This window comes from Odontesthes bonariensis, chromosome 4, assembly GCF_027942865.1.
Source record: "Odontesthes bonariensis isolate fOdoBon6 chromosome 4, fOdoBon6.hap1, whole genome shotgun sequence".
In the NCBI taxonomy this organism is placed as follows: Eukaryota; Metazoa; Chordata; class Actinopteri; order Atheriniformes; family Atherinopsidae; genus Odontesthes; species Odontesthes bonariensis.
Genome location: NC_134509.1, coordinates 41,978,436 through 41,998,435, shown reverse-complemented (window position 1 = coordinate 41,998,435; position 20,000 = coordinate 41,978,436). Strand labels below are relative to the sequence as shown.

Genomic DNA, 20,000 nt, shown 5'->3' with positions numbered 1-20,000 from the left:
GGGTCTGCCCCTGGTCCTCCTCCCAGTTGGATGTGCCCAGAAAACCTCCACAGGAGGTAGTTGTTATCAACTGCAGAAAAAGGTGATGTTTTACTTCACTATGGACATCGTCTCCACCATCCCTGCTGTTTTTCATAGAAGCCGCACCACCACAAACTGCAAGTCCTTAATAACAACAGCTTGTTTTGCCATTAACATTCATACCAATCTAACAAACACACAGGATTGTATTAAAAAAGGCTGGTGGGTGAAAGAGGAGAAACTGCAGCTCAAACCCTTTCAAACAATCTACTCTGTTTCATTTGGTTCAAACACAGAAAAAACAACTAGTTTGATAAAACAGAGGAGGAAAGCACTGTCATTTATTCATTTAATAAGACATCTGTCTCATTTCTTGAACAGCTGCAAACTGAATCAACCACTGTGTGCAGAGGGGTGGTAATTCAGACATGACACAGACATATTCAGTCAATGTCACATTGATGGAAAGTAAATGTCTTAAAGGCCCTGAACACTGATAGCAAGAGGTTGCACACATGGCAGTTTAGTCGCATTGCATTTCCTAACTAGTAAGGATGAAGAGGGAAATTATAGCCAAATCACATTTACAGGTCTGAAAGAAAAACAAAACAAAAAAACCATCAAATTCCTGTTTTTTACAACCACTGAACCGATAGGGGATCAATAATATCCAATAATATTTTTACATTCCAAATAAGAGTGATGCAACAACATAAAATAATTAAAGACAAATGTATTTTTTTGTATTGTTCATTTATTTATTTCTTCTTTGCATGTTCTTATGGCTCTTAATTTGTTATATAGTAGATAATATTAGCCATTTTTATAGTTCTATATATTTTATAGGGTGCTACCAGTAAAAGGGTAGAGGTATTGATGTACTCCCAGGCGGGTTTAATTTACTGAAAGCACAATGCCCTTTAACACACAAACACACATGCAGTCCCTACCTAATGCACGGGCAGAAAGGGGAGCTAAGCAAACATCGGTTTTTTGGTTGTGATATTTTACAGTTACTCCCATGGACCACGGCAGTTATTGCAGCTTTCCACACATGGCTCTGAAATGTTGGGAAGACCAGTACAGAGTTCAATTTTGGAATTTGACATGTCATTTGTCAGTTCAGTATAGTCAGCATATTAGGATACAAACCACTTTATTTTCATCCTGCTTTCTCTCTCCCTGTCTCACAGATAGACTGACCAGTAAACAACATTGAAGAAGAGGAAGGAGAAGGGGAAGAGGGCTCTTGCATAAAGATCAACGCGTTTAGCAGCAGCAGGTATGACAGGTTTGGGTGGCGGGGGTTTCTTGTTGGCTTTGTTCTGGGACTTGAGGGCTCCTGTAACTTCAACTGGTTTACCATAACAGTCAAAGTTGGAAAGTTCAAAGTCTCTGGGCAAAGATCCCACAATGCTGAAGTCATTGGAGCGAAGGTCCGACTTGGAGGTGCAAACTTTCTTACAGCGATTTTCCACCACCTGTAAAAGGAAAGAGAAAAATGTGAAATCATGTTTCCAGGTTATCTTCTAACCAGTCTGAAAGATACAGTGTGGTCAGTGGCGGCTGCTGACTTTTAAAACAGGGGAAGCCCATATTACGCGTTCAGGGTTGTAGTGGCTCGTGCCATCCCAAAGCAGAAGATAGCAAAGTTAAAAAGAATTAGTTATAACATAGCTGTGTGTAGTATGACAAGTATGCCCAGCAAATACACAGAAAGAAGGTATAGACTTTGAAAATTCACACAGCAAGGCCAAAATCAAGTATGATGGAATCTAAGACCTGTAAATGGCTGGATCAGAATCTGTGGAGCATTTTTCCCTGTCATAATGAATACTTAGAGTTTGATGGTGGTGGTAAGTATTCTTAAAAAAGGTAACATTTGTGAATGGGCTGCATGAATTCTGGAAAGAAACAACTAAAAGTATTACACCACTTTCACAGACAACCAGTCTCTTTCGTATCCGCTTTGGGACTGAAGTTCCAGCGTGCTTCTCCCCGCTTAAAAGTTCGGCTGCCACAACATCTCTCATGATGGACAAACACTAACTCCAATCATCACGACACAGCCCCTCATATTGACACGCCCACGTCTAATCTACCCCCAGAGAATTTTCTACAATTAAATTAAGACAAAACTGAGATCATTCTGTTTGGTAGCAAAGAGAAGAGGGTCAGCGTTGGTAAATATCTTGAGACTCGGGACCTTACAATCACTGACCAAGTTGGTAACCTCGGAGTGTTGATAGACTCAGATCTGACTTTCAGCAGCCACATCAAAGCTGTCACCAAGGCAGCTTTTTACCATCTCAGAAACGTCAACAGAATTAAAGGTTTCCTCTCCCAGAAAGACCAGGAGAAACTCATCCATGCATTCATCTCCAGTAGACTCCATTACTGTAACGCTCTTTTAACTGGACTTCCCAAAAAGAGCATTAAACATCTGCAGCTCATCCAGAACGCTGCTGCTGGAGTTTTAACCCGGACTAAGAGATCTGAACACATCACAGCAGCTTTAAAATCTTTACTCTGGCTTCCAGTCAGTCACAGAATAGATTTTAAAAGCCTGCTGATGGTTTACAAATCCCAGAACGGTTTAGGCCCAAAATACATCTGTGATATGTTCAGAGAATATAAACCCAGCAGAGCTCTTAGATCCAAGGACTCAGGTCAGCTGGTCCAGTCCAGAGTCCAGACTAAACATGGAGAAGCAGCATTTAGCTGTTATGCTGCAAACAAGTGGAACAAACTGCCAGTGGAGATTAAACTTTCACCAAATGGAGACATTTTTAAATCCAGGTTAAAAACATTTCTTTTCTCATATGTCTATGCATGAAATATCTTTTAACTTATCTAGACTGTTGCCTGTTTTTATATTCATTTGAATTATTTTATTTGTTTCTCTTTATATTCTTTTATGTATTTTTAACGCTTCTTCCACTCCCTGCTGCAATGCTTTTATTTTATGTAAAGCACTTTGAATTGTTTGTACATGAAATGTGCTATATAAATAAATTTGATTTGATTTGAGAGACGCCGGGCTGCCTCGGAAGTGATAAGTTTTTGTCGATTTAGCCAATGATGACCTAGAATTGTAGAAAAAAACTTGACTCTCCCGCCCCCTCCTGAAGCCGGGCAGCCCTCGGCTCGGAAGCCTGGCTGTTAGTGGGGGCTTCATAACATGATTTCCTCAGTGAACGGCGGCGATTTCAGAACAAATCACTTCATTAAGCTACAGGACAACATGTTGTAGTTATGAAAGTAAATGCAGTATTGGGCATATCTTGTGTTTTGTCAATAACTGTTTTATCGTCAATTTAACATTGAAGATGTAGCAATTTCGCCAGAGAATGGGAGAGGCTGCCCGGCTTCCCCTGTCGTCTGTGAATAGCCGCGGCTGAGTGTGGTATTATAGGGCATACTCTGCCTACTTATTATTGTCATTGTCATGACAGTGTTGCATTCCTAATGAAACATGAAGCCATAACAGTTTTATAAGCATAATTTTGTTCTTGACAAAAGGAAAAATACCATCAGCTGCAAGTAAAAAATAAGGAGTTTTCTTTTTTTTCTTTTAAACTTTTTTTGAACAGCTAAACAGCATCAATCCTCCCGGGACACAGTGCCTCTCTAACTCCCATATCAACCTACAATGATTTAAAAAAAAAAATGCAGAACTTTGGACACATGATGTGAATGGCTAATCTGTTAAAAGATGGCCTAATTTCCAAAATACATTAATTTGAAAGTAACAAATTTCTTTGAAAAATACCTTTTTTTCCACCATAAAAACCTTTTCATGCTGCTTTAAGAGAAATAAATATGTTCACAAATGCTGCTGGAAAGTTGTGTTCACCTGCAGAGTGTTGACGTGTATCGGTGTTCCACCTGTCCCATTGACTGTGTTGTTGGATTTACTTGAAGGCTTCTTTCCTTCTTTTTCTTGCAAAGCTTTTTCCTTGGTGATCATTTTGGCTTTCTCCTCCTCAATTCGTTTGGGACTATTCAGCATCACCTACGGAGCAATAATGAAAGATCAAGAGAACAGATGTGGATTTCAGCAGTTAGTTAATGTAGACGTGTTTCTTGTTGTCTTACTCTTATTCAGGTACATGACTTATAGTCTTTGTATTTCTACTTGTACATTTACTTTAATAAATTCATTGTTCTTTACACATCAAATAATAATTGTAATAATAATATAAAACCATTTGAACTACACCATCAGGCCATATTTAATCTATTTTGTAGATAAATCATGGTTTTAAGGTTATGGCGTTGTGCTGGTGAGACGCGCTTTGATGAGGCTCCTGAAATGATAGAACACCAGACAACACCATGGTTGGGAAATCTCAGAAAACGGCTCAGCTGAGCTCAGCAACATCGAAAACACCAGCTTCTACTCTGCAAGCTACTGCTAGCCCATCTGCTACTAGCAAAGAGGACAAGATGGACGCTGCAGCAGTTGATGGGGCCGGCACTGAAGTCCTCAGCGCCATACGCTCGATGAAAAAGGACTTCTCAGAAAAATTCGATGATGTACTGGCAGGAAAAAGTGGTCTCAAGAGTGGGCTACAAAGCCAAGCTAAGAGGGTAACAGAAACCAAAGACAGAATTGGGAAGGCTGAGGATGATTAACACGCTATGCACAGCACTATTAAAAAGCTGACAGAGAAATGTACCACATTGGAAACGAGAGTCGAAGAGCAGGAAAATAGAGGACGTAGCAACAATTTAACAGTCATCGGCCTCCCTGAAAGAGCTGAGGGTCAAGACGTGTGCTTTTTTAGAAGGATGGCTACCAAAAGCTCTTGGCATGGATACCTTTCCCGTCACCGACTGGCGGCTGTAGCTCAGAAGGAAGAGCAGTCGCCCACCAATCGGAAGGTCGGTGGTTCGACTTCGGCTTCCCCGGGCTACATGTCGAAGTGTCCTTGGGCAAGACACTGAACCCCACGTTGCCTACCGATAAATCCATCGGTGTATGAATGTGTGTGTGAATGATTAGAAAGCACGTAGTGTGTGTATAGGCATAGACGTGCTGTATGAGTGTGTGTGAATGGGTGAATGTGGCATGTAGTTAGAAGCGCTTTGAGTGGTCAGCTAGACTAGAAAAGCGCTATACAAGTACAGTCCATTTACCATTTACCGAGAGAGCGCACAGGATAGGACGACTTATCGCTGGCCAGTATTCAAAACCAAGAGTGGTGATTATGAAATTTCTCAACTATAGAGAAAAAGAAAAAGTTATGCGAGCAGCCCGAAGACTGGGAGAAGTGCAGTTTGAAAACTACAGTGTCCGATTCTATCCAGACTATTCAGCGGAAACGCTGAATAGAAAGAATAAGACTAAACTGGACAAACGTTTAACGGTCGATGAAATGTCAGCTGTGCGGAATATGAAAAGTGGAAAGACCCCAGGTCCGGATGGGATCCCTATAGAAATCTATAAATTGTTCCCAGATAAATTGCTCCCCCCTCTGCTAGAAATGTTTGAGGAAGCATATGAGTCAGGAATCCTACTCCCATCCCTACGAACTGCACTAATCACCCTGGTCCCTAAGCCTGGCAAACCACCTACAGAAAGGGGATTTTATCATCCTCTATCCCTAATGTGTCGCGACACAAAAATACTCTGTAAAGCCTTAGCAAGGAGGCTAGAGAAGTATGTTTCATCCCTGATCCCGAATGACCAGAATGGTTTTATTCTAAGACGCCAAACATTTCATAATATACGCAGAGTATTAAATATATTATATGAAAAGTGTGATGCTAAAGATACCGCAATCCTGTCGCTGGATGCCGAAAAGCCCTTCGACAGGATTGAATGGAAATACCTGATGGAGGTCCTGGCAACATTTGGATTGGGCGACAGTTATCTTAAATGGTTGAAGCTCCTATATACAAATCCAACAGCTGAGATAGTGTCAACAAGATATCCCAAACATTAAGATTACACACAGGCAAATGACAAGGCTGCCCCCTGTCCCCTCTCTTATTTTTGTTTGCTATTGAGCCACTAGCCCTGGCCATCCAGCAACATCCAAGAATCCTAGGGGTTAAAATAGAAGAAACAGAGCATATGATTTCACTCTTTGCAGATGATATTATTATTTATTTGTCCAATCTGGCATCATCCATACCAACACTAGTTGGTCTAATAGAATATTTTGGGAAAATCTCTGGATATAAGGTTAACAACTCCAAATCCACCATTTTGTTTTTTAATAGAAATGAGAGAAAAAACCCACAGATTATCACGTCCTTCTCAGCTTCTCAAAAGGGTTATACATACATGGGGGTCAATATTGTTCCAGAAATATAAAATATTGTTACTTCTAATTATAATCCTTTAGTAAAGTCCGTTACTGAATCTCTGAATAGATGGATGCCTATGCCCATCTCCATGTTAGGCCGCATTAATGTTCTTAAAATGTCAATTTTTCCCAAATTTCTTCATTTATTTCAATCTATTCCACTCCCACTTTCACAATCCTTTTGTTGTAAACTCAGAAAGCTGTTCTCAAATTTTATATGGAGCAACAGGCTTCCAAGACTACGGCTCTCCCTATTGTATCTTCCCCAAGATGGCGGTGGACTTCAAGTCCTTAATCTACAATGGTATTACTTGGCAGCACAGCTGCGTACAGCAATGTTTTATTTCTCTGTTTCTGATCCTCCAGCATGGCTAACTATTGAACGTACTACAATATCAGGTCTACCTCTTCAGTCATATTTGTATTCTACTCGTGTTAAAAAACTTAAGAAGCCAACAAAAACCCCATTTGTTAAGAATACCCTCTCTGTATAGGCATGGGGTTCATGCCTATACAGGGGATGCACCCAAACTCTCAGTTCTCCCCAATATGGGGTAATGATAACTTTGTACCTGGTAGAGCAGATGGTGGATTTAAACAATGGGCTAACAGAAGTTTATGTAAAATAATTGACCTATACATAGACGGGAATCTAATGACCTTTGATCAACTGGTCTGTAAATATGGTATACCTAGAAATCACTTCTTTAAATACTTGCAGTTAAGGAGCTTCATAAAATCACAGACTCATTCCCTGGATAGACCTTCCATGTCAGCTATAGAGGAGTTTATTGTTAGTAATAAGGATGGTCAGCTGTCAGTATTGTATGGTATGTTACGATCCAAATCGAAGGACAACTCCCACTGTAGACTCAATGCATGGAGAGATGACTTAGAAGTAAACATTACAGAAAATGAGTGGGGAAATGCTTGTTTAAAGGCACAAACGAAGACTATAAACACAGCACTAAAACTCATACAATACAAGTGGCTATTCAGAACATATGTGACACCTGTAAAACTACATCGCTACAACCCCAACATTCCTGACAGCTGTACTAAATGTAGTGATAATGTTGGTACTCTGCTGCACTGCATGTGGGAATGCCAAAAAATCCAGTCATTTTGGAAAGATGTAACCTATATGATTTCACGTATGGCTAATATGGTGGTTCAACTTGAGGCAAAACTCTGTTTATTATATATTTATCCTGACCACTTTACACCGGGCCACAAAACTGCACCCATGATTGATCTATCCTTACTTCAGACTAGGAGAGTGATTGCATTGAGGTGGAAAAGTATGGACAGCCCTACACCTGGAATGTGGTTATGGGAAACGGATTCATGTTTGACACTGGAGAAATGAACTTATGTTGCCAAAGGGAAACTGAATAAGTTCACAGAGATATGGGACACTTTTATGCAGTTCCTGGAAAGTGATCAGACTGAAGTTAATGAGTGAATTTGATTGGCGGCTTTTGTGGAGGCTGGCATGCCTCTTATAGATAAACAGAACCACTGTTGATTTTGTGTTTTTATTTCATTTTCATTTCTACTGTTTTGTTTGTTTTTTGTTTTTCTTTCTTTCCTTGAATGTGTTTACTGTTTAGGGTTGGGGAAGGAGGGATGTTTATAATAATACTGTTCCTGTATATTTTATTTGTTAAAAACAATAAATATATTGTTAAAAAAAAACATGGTTTTATGCTTGAAAAAGGTGAGTTTTTTTCACTGCTGCTTTTTCCTTTTAATACATAGGTTGTATGCACAGTGTTTGTGTCTGTGTGTAATTACTGACCTGAACCACAGCATATTCCACCAGGGATGAAAACCCAAAGAGCAGACAGGCAATGAGCCAGATGTCAATGGCCTTTACATATGAGACCTTTGGTAGCTCTGAAGCCAAGAGCATACTTTCACTGGACAGAGACAGTACAGATAAAATACCTAGAGAAGTAGAGAAGGGTAGACATGGACAAAAACAGCTGGGTAATAAATTCCACCTAAGAGAGATTTGTGACAACTACACCTATAAAAATGTGTCAAACAAGTCTCTGTGTCTGGAACTGGAATAATGACCTTGGGATCACTGATTCAAAGGTAAAATGGAAGGAGTGTTTACAAGTAACACATAGTATCACTACTAATGAAAATCTACGCCTCATTCAATACAAACTAATGACAAGAATATACTATACGAGATCTAAGGTGCACAAATTTGATCCCTCTTCTTCTGCTCTTTGTATAAAATGCCTTACAGAGGAAGATACATTAATACATGCCTTTTGGGAATGTCCAGCAATTAACCAGGTTTGGATGGAGATAGAAAAATTGATTAATACGGTGTGCAGAGCTACAATTAATCTCACACCTCAGTTATGCATCCTTCACAATACAGAACAGGTAAGATACCCATTAGGTTGGCAGATATGTTTTTGTTCCCTGATTTATAAAAAACTTATTTTAAAACATTGGAAGAACCCTGTAGCAGCTTCACTTTATGAATGGAAGCGTGTGTTGAAACATTATTTAAGTATTGAAGGAACCATATATGAAGAAAATAACAAAAAGCAACAGTTCAAAAAAGTGTGGAATTGCTTATATGAAGCATTGTCATTTCAGTGGCAAGTAGTAAGGCGGTGTCTGGGAGCGTCTGAGTGGAAACCCTGAATGTGTGTTTGTGTGTGTTTGTGTGGGTGTGTGTGTGTGTGGGGGGGGGGGTGTCTGTGTCTGTGGTATGGGTGTGTGTGGTATTGGTGTGTATGTGGTGGGGATTGGGGGGGGATTATGCATGGAGGTATGGATATGTGGGGTGACTGGGTGTGGATGGGTGGGGTGGGGTGGGGGGGCACACGTGTGAGTGTGTGGGGAGGAACGGGTGGAGGGAAAAATGTTGTGATGTGGAGAAAGGAAGAAACTTGTTTGTTTTTGTTCTCCAGTCTGTGTTGGAGTTTATTGTAATGCACTGGGCTTTGTTCAGACTGGACACATATCATGACAAAGTAAAAAATAAAATTGTATAAAAAAAAAAAAAGTCTCTGTGTCTAATGTGTGTAAAGGTTAACCTACAATAAAATACTACACAAGACTTGATATACACACAAAGTGTTTAAGAACTGGTTCATGCAGTTTGCTCTGATGAGGTGCTGTGTATAGAAAGTAGTTTTCAGCCTGGAGTGAAAGCTATGTAATGACTTTTTTGTGCCATTATGCCAGGACCAGGTGTGCCTTAGCGGTGTCAAGAGAGATGCGTATAATCCTAATTTAAATTTTATGTTGAATGAGCAAACTCCTACCCATAGATGTCGGAAACTAGAGGTGCGGGGGGTGCGCCACACCCCCTCCCACCCCGTCAGCCTCCCTACCCACTGCATTACTCTTTAAAAAGAGAAAGCATGTGAACTGAAACTAAATGTGTCTCTCTTTATCATAATGGATGCATAGATCTATGCTTTAGCCTGCGCAGCTCCATGAAGCAGGAGAAACAGGTTTGGCCATTCTGAACGCCCACAGTGACCTTATGGATGAGAGCCATGTCTCCACCCTGCCGAATATTTCCATCAGTAGGTCAACTGTGAGAAGGTCCACTTTTGGAAATGCATGAAAGCCCTGAGTCATGAGCAGACTTTTCTTTTTTTCATTTGTTTTTCACAGTGGCCATTCGGCGTGCTTTACACCGCTGCATCCGACGCTTTGCATTGCACTTGGTGATGTATGGCTTGGATGCAGTTGCCATGGAAACCCATTCCATGAAGCTCTCTACACACTGTTCCTGAGCTAATCTGAAGGCCACATGAAGGTTGGAGGTCTGTAGCGACTGACTCTGCAGAAAGTTGGCGACCTCTGAGCACTATGAGCCTCTGCATCCTCTGACCCGCTCTGTCATTTTATGTGGCCGACCACTTCCTGGCTGAGCTGCTGTCGTTCCCAATCACTTCCACTGTGTTATAACACCACTGACAGCTGACTGTGGAATATTTAGCAGAGAGGAAATTTCACCACTGGACTTGTTGCACAGATGGCATCCTATCATGGTACCATGCTGGAATTCACTGAGCTCCTGAGAGCGAAACATTCTTTCACAGATGTTTGTAGAAGCAGTCTGCATGCTGAGGTGCTTGGATTTATACACCTGTGGCCATGGAAGTGATGGGACCACCTGGATTTAAATATCTGGATGGGTGAATGGGCTTGAACATAAAACTGTTGTCCGTGAAGTGCAGCGATCAAATCAAAATGGATTAATGACTGTGTAGCAGGCCAGGAAAAACTTGCCCTCAAAAGCACAATTTCTTGACGATATCAAGAAATTCAAGTCCTGTGGTGGTGGTGGTGATTCAATGTTCCTTGCGGTGCAAAAACTTTCAAAGTTAATTCAGTCTCAGGGGATAATGTGCATGCTTTAACTGGGGTGTACTGCCTAGGGAATTTGACCATAAAAGGAAACCCTTTCTTTTACTCACATGTGTGAAAAGGGTGTAGAAAAATAGTCTGAAATGACTGCATAAAACAAGTTCCTTCTAAATAAAAATACTGAAACATCCTTATACCTGCTTGTTTTGTTTTTTTAGAGCTTTGGGTGATGTTTAAGGTGATAATACTTCTTTTTCACATAGCAGATAAACCAGAAATTGTGGAAAAGCAAGCCATGGAACTTTCAAATATCCGGACACTACAGATGCTTTTCTTGCGAGACAGGTCTCATAGAGCAGATCAAATCAGAAGGTCAGCACTGTAGAGAGGTGTTAAGAATTGTAATTGTTTTCAGGTGAAAGATTCTGAGGGGGATGTTGATTTTTTTATAAACCCTATTCTGGAATAAAGGAGCAGCTGTGTAGCTGTGCAAACACCAACAAAACGGGGATTCTGGTACCTGTGTATTGCATCATATACTGTAATCTAAAATCTGTAAACACTTGAACACTGTATACTTGAGTGTAAATAAATTCAACAATATGTATTGGTACTAACCCAGTGGCACCCTTGCAGCTGAGGCATCGGGGTTGATCCAGAACGATAACCAGGACAGAACAACAATCAATAGAGTTGGAGCATAAACTCCCATCAAATAGAAACCAACCTGCCGACGTAATGTAAAAATCACCTCGACACATGTGTAGTATCCTAAAGACAGAGACATAAGGAGACAGTTATGACACATCACAAAATTCTCTGGACAACAGTTTATCCCTAACAGTTTCATAGGTCTATGCGATTCTACACCTTTGCCTTATTTTTTGTTTTGAGATTTCATTTATCATTTTGATATATCATGTTATATGGTACAATGTTGTGTTCCATCCTGCAAGTCAAGACCTGATAGACACATTAAAGGGGCAGGTACCCCTGACGCTGAAACACCATAAACCAACTTAATTTATAGTATAGCTTGTCATATTACTGTGAAGCGAGCACATTTAAATCAAATTCTAAGGAATTGTGATGGCGCTGCTCTGCGGGGGACACGGAGGAGGGCTTTTGCTGCAATTTCATTTGTTTGTTGGTTCTTTACGTCTTTTATTTATCGATCATTGTCTGTTCATTGTTTATCAAAAAATGGACTGTGCAAAATATCTGCCGACTGTGAGGTGTGCTTGGGACCGCATGCAGCATGAATGTGGAGTGATCGGGAGGAAGAGGACACTGGTACTACTCGTGTGGCTAATTCTATCCAGCCGGGTTAACTGGTGCTTAGCCGGCAGATCGTCCATCGCCTGCCAGCCAACCTACTGCCGGGCTGCTTTACTGGACGTCCGGGACTGCGGAGTGCTCCCGTCTCCAGCCCTGCTGGACATTTCTGTTCTCATGTGTCTATGCATGAAATCTGCACGATATCTTTGAACTTATCTGGACTGTTGCTTGTTTTTAAATTCAGTTAAATTATTTTATTTGTTTCTCTTTATATTCTTTTATGTATTTTTAATGCTTCTTACACTCCCTGCTGCAAAGCTTTTATTTTATTTTATTGAATTGTTTTGCACATGAAATGTGCTATACAAATGAATTTGACTTGACTTAAAGGCATGGTTGGTAATCCTGTTCAGAAACACATTTTGATACTCTTTTAATACTCTCTGCAATTCTCTGATCATGAGCTTAATGGTGAACTGAGAAACATTCAGAATTTCTCTCAGTGTTTCATAGCCCAACACTAATCTGAACTTCTGCGGAGGTTTTTCCCTGACCTTTTTGGGTATCTCTGGTCTTCATTATGCTACTTGCTTGGCAGTGTTGTAGACTCTGGGGTTTGTCACAATGAGAGTAAATATTCTGAGATCATGTGAAAATCAGACTTCATGCAATTTAACTGAATTCATTTTGTCACTCCTAAAGGTAAGTGAAAGTATAGATAAATATATAAAAAAGTAAATATAGGGCTTCAAAGCAAAGGGGGTGAATACCCCCTGAGCTGTGGCTCACGGCTTAGAGTGGTCACCTTCCAGTCTGGGATTTGATCCTCAGCACCTCCTTGTGCCGAAGCGTTCCTGGTCAAGACACTGAATCCCGAATTTGACCCTGCATACGTTACCTTCAATATGCTCATCAGTGTGTAATTGCACAGAAAGAGACACTGCATATGTAGAACGCATGAAAATATGAATGTTTGCGTTAATGTGTGAATATGAAACACATTGTAATGTGCTTTGTAGAACCTAAGGTTAAAAGGAGTTATAAGCGCAGACTATTTATGTATAGATACACTTTTCGGTGCTTTATTTCTTATAATTTGTTATCTAAACATTATTCTTTCTTTTAATTTCACTTCAGCAATTTGGAATACAATATAGGCCCATTACACAACATCCAATGATGTTTACGTTTTTATTATTTACATTGTTGTGTTTTAAAATATTTTCGGGGGTATATTATATGGGCTAAAATACACCCAAACGTTAGTGATGGTGATGGTGTAATATAAAATATTTGTAAGGTTAAGCATCATGTAAAATGGTGAAGACTAACCTGTGCCTTGGTAGTACTTTGTGCAGTTTCCATATCTGATGTCCTCTTGTTTGATGTCAAACTGTGGGAGAGCAATCTCATCCATTTGCACTGGGTCTGACTGCCACATGAACACAAGATCACTGGTGGTATAGCCAACTAAAAAAAATTAAAAAAATACATTGTCAGTCCAAATTTTCTGCAACAATAGTGTTATTAAAACAGGTCTTTTTCTTTTTCTTCATAATTTCTACACTATGACAATGACTTAATGTGGTCCACTTCTCATGAACTTGTTTGTAATGTCCAAACTGTAGCCTGTAGCTGTGTGCGTGTTTGCCCTGATATTCACACCTTGATATGATGTATTTAACTATAACCTTGACCCTTCATTGGCAGAAACTCACTCAGGGGCTTAGAGAGACGACCATGATACGACCATGACGTCATACAAGTAAGAAAAACTACTGGGTCAATCCTCACCCATTCTTACTCCTGCGTTTGACTGTTTGTAAATCGGAATCTACCTGTTGAAGGAAGACAGATAATATGATGTGTTACTGCTCCTGATGGAGGAACAATTTTGCTTCTGAATTGTAGATGGAGCAATATCACAATCTCTGACTTGAGGCGGAGAAACCAAATCCTGATGAAAAGTCCCACACACTGATTGCTACCTTGTATTAGAGTTGTGTCAACTTGACTCCAGTTTATTTGCTCTATGAACTGAACCTTTGGACACCCATGTCCTGTACATTGCATCATTTTTTTTTACAGTCATTGATTTGTGATTTGTTGACTTTGGTAATTATGTCATTATGGATGTAAAGGTCAGGGACCAGACCATTTGCTCTGTAAATGTCTTGTCTGCCCCAAATGAACACATATCATCATTAGGTGGTACCCTGTAATTGTAGATTTTTTTTTATTGATCATTTTATTCATATCAATAAACCCTAATATGAATATATATAAGTAAGTAAGTAATTTATTTGTACAGCGCCTTTCGCAGACCAGGGTCACAAAGCGCTTTACAGGTACAGTAGAAAAACACAGTTAAGAAGTACATAAAAGTATAAGTTTAAAAAGGCCAAAGCAACTCAGTGGCAATCATAGCAGCCCAAGACAATTAAGAAGATTAAGACAATTAAGACAATTAAGAAAATTAAGAAGAAACCTGAACAAATACAAAGGTCTTAAGTTGCCTTTTTGAAGGCGTCAACAGACTCCATCGAGCGCAGAGAGAGCGGAAGATCGTTCCAAAGCCTGGGAGCAACAGCCTGGAAGGATCGGTCTCCTCTGGTCCGGAAACGCGTGCGTGGCACCATCAGAAGATTCTGATCCACAGACCTCAGAACCCTAGCTGGGGTGTAAGACTGGATCAGATCTTTGATGTAGGGTGGAGCCTGACCATGCAATGCTCGGAAAGTTAAAACCAAAATTTTAAAATTTATCCTAGAGGAAACTGGTAGCCAATGAAGAGCTTTAAGAACAGGAGTTATGTGAGTCCTCCTATTTGAGCGGGTCAGAATTCTCGCAGCAGAGTTTTGCACCAACTGCAGGCGAGACAGCTCCTTCTTGTTCAGACAAGAAAACAGAATATTACAATAGTCCAAACGCGAAGACACAAATGCATGTATAATCAGCTCCAAATCATCCCGTGACACCATTTTCCTGAGTTTGGAGACATTCCTCAGTTGATATATGAATATATATAAAAGCCCTCATATGCTTCTTTACAATTATTAATAAGCATGCAAGCTCCTACATCTATCCATCCATCCATCCATTTATCTATCTGTCCGTCCGGCCGTCCGTCTGTCTTACTCTACTTTACTCTTCTTTGTGTTTTTTTGTTTTGGCCAACTGGGGAAAAAGCGAGGCTGTGATGGTGGGGGAGAGGTTGGGGGGCCAGCTCCCCCTGTCTGCTGAGCTCACCTGGAAGAAGGGGGGGGGGCTGAAGTACCTGGGGGTCTTCCTGGGGGATGAGACCACGACATGGAGGAACTGAGACAACGTCCTTGAAACAGTAAAAGGCTGGCTCAATAAGAGGAGGTGGCTGCTCCCTAAATGTGCTACAGAGGCAGAGTCCTGATAATAAGCTGGTCTCCTCCTCCCTGTGGCTCAGGTGGGCAGCATGGACCCTCCAGCCTCTCTGCTCGCCCAGGTTATTATCTCTCCTCGCCTGAAGCGTTTTAAAGGCCTGGGTTTGGATTTTTAATGGACAGCACTCAGCTCAACAGCTCATCTCTTCCTAGTTTTTATAAAAATGTTTTCAGTGTCTGGAACTTGGTAAAAAAGGAGAGACAGAAGCAGGCAGACTCTCTGCACTGGTTGCTCCAGGAGCCGGTCCTCCACGGGACAATCCTGGCCTGTCCGGCCTGGGCGGGCCCCTCTCTGTCCTCTCTGTTCCAGGCTGCAGGGGTCACCACTCTGGGCCAGGTGGTTGAGCCAGCTGGGCCCCGACTGCAGGACTCCACTGGTCTGGCTTCCAAGGTGGGTTTGAGGTCCAACAGAGTGGTTCAACAGCTACTAGATAACTGGAGGAAGAGGCTGAGTGGTCCTGAGCTCCTGATGTTGGACACCTTCCCCTGAGGGGAAACCACACCTAACGCACAGGACTCCTTCCCCCTCATCCAGCTCAGCTCTGACCTAAAGGACTGTGCGGGTCCTCACCTGGACCACTGCCCTCAGGCCTCTCCAGGTCCAGGATCAGGCTGGACTCAGACTCATTTGGGAACATGTGGTGTTCCCAGGCTGTGCTGTGTCAGGTGGGAGATAATGACCTGTTGTTTGGTGATGTGCTGAGGTTATGATGTGTTTGTGTAGCTTTATGTTTTCTTGTGTATGTGTATATTTATAAGTGATGTTTATGTTTATAAGTGATGCGTATGTTTATAAGTGATGCGTATGTTTATAAGTGATGCGTATGTTTATAAGTGATGCGTATGTTTATAAGTGATGCGTGTGTTTATAAGTGATGCGTATGTTTATAAGTGATGCGTGTGTTTATAAGTGATGCGTGTGTTTATAAGTCATGCGTGTGTTTATAAGTGATGCGTGTGTTTATAAGTGATGCGTGTGTTTATAAGTCATGCGTGTGTTTATAAGTGATGCGTGTGTTTATAAGTCATGCGTGTGTTTATAAGTGATGCGTGTGTTTATAAGTCATGCGTGTGTTTATAAGTGATGCGTGTGTTTATAAGTCATGCGTGTGTTTATAAGTGATGCGTGTGTTTATAAGTCATGCGTGTGTTTATAAGTGATGCGTATGTTTATAAGTGATGTATATATTTTATGTATTGAACAAGGAGGTTTTTTTTAGAAAACAAACACAAAGAGAAGGAGTGGCAAATAAAGTTGTGTTTGAAAAAAAAAATCTGTCTCTCCCTCAGTGAAGAGAAAAATATTCTGCAAGGACAAGCCTCAACACGATATGTCCAATCAGCAGACTGAAGAAGTGGCTGATATCCTTTCAGTAGCTCGAAAAGGCTGTTCTGAAAGACAGAGGACATAGAAGCACCAATCATGGCTACACAGGAGCTACTGAGGCTGGGGTCTGTCACACTGGACTCAGTCTGAGACAGTCCAGCACACAGTAGCAGGATACACGGTGCAGACGGGTAGGCATACGTAGAACACCATAACCAGGTGGTGTGACTGTGTACAGGAACATCTTTGCCAAGTCCCAAAGTCAAAGCAGGAGATATGACCAAAGGTGGTGGAGAAGGATGGAGCTAAGATCCTGTGGGACTTCCAGATCCAGATAAACAAGTTATGGCTAACCAACCAGTTATTGTGGTGGTCGACAAACTACAGAATGGGGTGGACAAAAATATCAATAAGCTGCTGCTAACATCAATGGTACGACACTAATTAGATATTCATTTGCAATCAGTATACTACATTTAGCTATTTTTTCTGCCTTTGCTGACAGTCAGCTTCTCCTACAGCACTGCTGAAGACTGCCCCGGTGAAGCCCCTCTCCTCAGACGCAGCTGAACAAAACGACAGTTTTCATACTTTCAACTGTTCTTAGCGCTTCAAAATGTTGCATTTTGTGACAATTTGTAGGAGACAGTCCGACAACATTTCACAGTTGCCAACTTTGGGTTTTTTCTTTTTTTAAACTGTCATCATTCTTATTATAAAACATGCTGTGGGAGTGGAAGAGTGTGACTGTGTGTTATGTGAAATTATACCAGAGAATCAATGTTAACAACAACGTGAACAATTCAAACTGCACAGCCTGTCATCTATCTCTGACTGTTCATCAAATAGCTCATTGTCCTCTCGCTCTGCTCCAAACCTGCTGACGCTGTGTGTGACATCATCAGCTTGGTTGTCTCCAAACTATACAAACAACATCCCAATCCATTCGTGGTGATCTCTGATCATTTTTACCATGATACCACTTTAACTTTCGACATGCTTGTCAGCTGAATTTGGTTTTATTTTGCTCTCTATCAACAGCAATAGCATATCTTTAATAACAATTTATACAGCTGCAATATGAGTTCCCTTCAGGATTAATAAAGCATTATTGAATTGAACTAAACTGAATATCCAAGGCAGGAATCAACCAATCAGTCTACAAAAGAAACTGAAATGACAATAATATTCATAAGGTCTACCCATGATGTAAAATAAAAGCTGTCATTCACCAGTTTAATTCTATTTTTTACAATTAATCTAAGTCTCAGAAAACATCCAATATGTGTGTTGAAAGAGGAAGTTGAAAAGATCTTGGACAAGAAGGCAACAGTGGTGCCCCTCATCTATGAGCAGTATGTACTTACAGCTCTCCAGTTGCATCTTACACTTCTGTGTGTCCATCGGGAAAAGTTGCAGATCCAAGGGACAAGACAGCGTCACTGACAGCCTACACAAAAACACACAAACATGCACAAACAGCATCAAGCACGCGGAAGAATTTCAGAATTACTGTCATATAATGGTAAAAATACTAGAAGAAGAGTCAGTCAGTATTTTACAGTGAATCTACTGTAATTCATTTCATTTTGGACTGCAGTGTACAACAAATGTAATGCTAGGTTTCATGTAGTTTTACATTATCTGCTACAAAGGGAAAATATGTCATTTCATATTCAATATGTACATGCATCAATGCCTATTAGTGCACATAAATGAAGAAGCCAAAGAATGAAAAACCAATGTGTTGCTGCGACATCACTACCTTCAGTAGTAAGGATCAAATCCATGTCTACATCCCTGTGAGTTTATTTTACTGACATCATGTGTTGCCCTTTTATTGTTGGAAGGTATTCTATTGATAGATGTCAGGTGTGGATGAGGAGGGAGGACACGGATGCGGATTTCAAAAGCAAAACTGGGTTTATTTAAAGCAAAAAACAAGGTTCAAACTAAAAGCGCGGCTGAGCCGGAATCAAAAAACCTAGCTGAGGAAAAAAGAACAAACAAAAACACTAGGCATGGCATAGAATATATAAATACTTATCATGGGCGAAACTGGTAGCATGGGTGAGTAAACAAGAAAGGCATGAATGGCAACAAAGATCTGGCAAACTGAGAGGGGAGACTGGAAACTAAATAGGGAGTGAGAGTGATTGGGGAGTGAGTGCAGCTGAGGGAAAAAACACAGGTGAAGTGAGTGAGCTAATAAACAGAGTGCAGGGAAACTGAGGCATGGCTAAAAAACTAAACATGGACTGAAAATCAAAACCTGGACCTAAACTGAATACAAAAACGCAACTAAAACATGAAACTAAAAACGTGAGTCTCATGGCGTGACAATAGATAAATCCCCTGTGAAATGAGCTCAGTTTGTTCTTTACTCTTAACACTGCTACAGTTTGGTCTCTATGGGAACAAGACCTGTGTATATCGTCGATACTATAACTAAGGTCAGGAGTTGCAGGTTCTTGCATGATGTCTTGAAAATACACCATAACTGTGTTATTCTCATTCATGAGATAACTGTTGAACAACCTGAGATTTACACAGCAGTACAGTCTAATTAGAGGAGCTCTGCTTCTGCCTCCCCTCCCCTCACTGTCTGTCCATACATGCCTCTTTCTTGATTTCCCATCTGTGTATAATGTGTATTTTTTCCTCTGCCTCTATTGCTCACTTTGCTTCCATTTCCCTGAATGTTCTAAGCCAGTTGGTTAAATGAATAATCTGCTTAATTGCCTATGTAGGTCACACAGACTTTGTGTTGCTTCTGTGAGATAGACCCCTCATACTGTTATAGATGTCTGAGAGGCTCTGCATTGCTGCTGATAAGATGCTAATAAGTGACACTTCTCATAGCTACAGTGATAACATACTGACTTTAAGCAGGTTAAGATATTTACCGTGTTCACTAGAAGCTAGAAGAAAAATATGTGACATGAAGGGATGAGGGGGAATGGTGCACACATGCCCCCTTCTTCTTTTTCATTTTGCCCTGATGTTGTAAACAAAATGAAATGATCTGCACCAGGTCATGATGAATTCAAGCCTTCCATAGATCATCAAACCTCTCCTTCTTTAATGTCTGTAATCTCTCCCTTCAAAGCGGTATATTTCCTGCTCAGTTTAAATGGGCTAAAGTCATTCCGCACTTTTGGAATTCATTTCCGTTAAAACCTTAGAAATTGTACAAGCATCAAATCATTTAAGAAACAAATAATTCACTTTCTATTGGTCCAGTTGAGTAATGCATAACCCACATATTTTCTTCATATCACCCTT

At 40.7% G+C, this 20,000-nt stretch overlaps 1 protein-coding gene across 1 annotated transcript in view; it reads right to left on the bottom strand.

Moving 5' to 3' along the window:
* Positions 1 to 345: 345 nt before the first annotated feature.
* Positions 346 to 20,000, bottom strand: part of LOC142379108 (glycine receptor subunit beta-like) — a 72,425-nt gene continuing 52,770 nt past the window's right edge. The window contains exons 6-11 of the mRNA XM_075464232.1: positions 18,083 to 18,165; positions 13,305 to 13,442; positions 11,313 to 11,465; positions 8,140 to 8,288; positions 3,878 to 4,036; positions 346 to 1,502 (exon numbers count right to left, since the gene is read on the bottom strand). Of these exons, the coding sequence (XP_075320347.1) occupies positions 1,209 to 1,502; positions 3,878 to 4,036; positions 8,140 to 8,288; positions 11,313 to 11,465; positions 13,305 to 13,442; positions 18,083 to 18,165 (976 nt within the window). The 3' untranslated portion in view covers positions 346 to 1,208. The remainder of the gene's footprint in view (positions 1,503 to 3,877; positions 4,037 to 8,139; positions 8,289 to 11,312; positions 11,466 to 13,304; positions 13,443 to 18,082; positions 18,166 to 20,000) is intronic.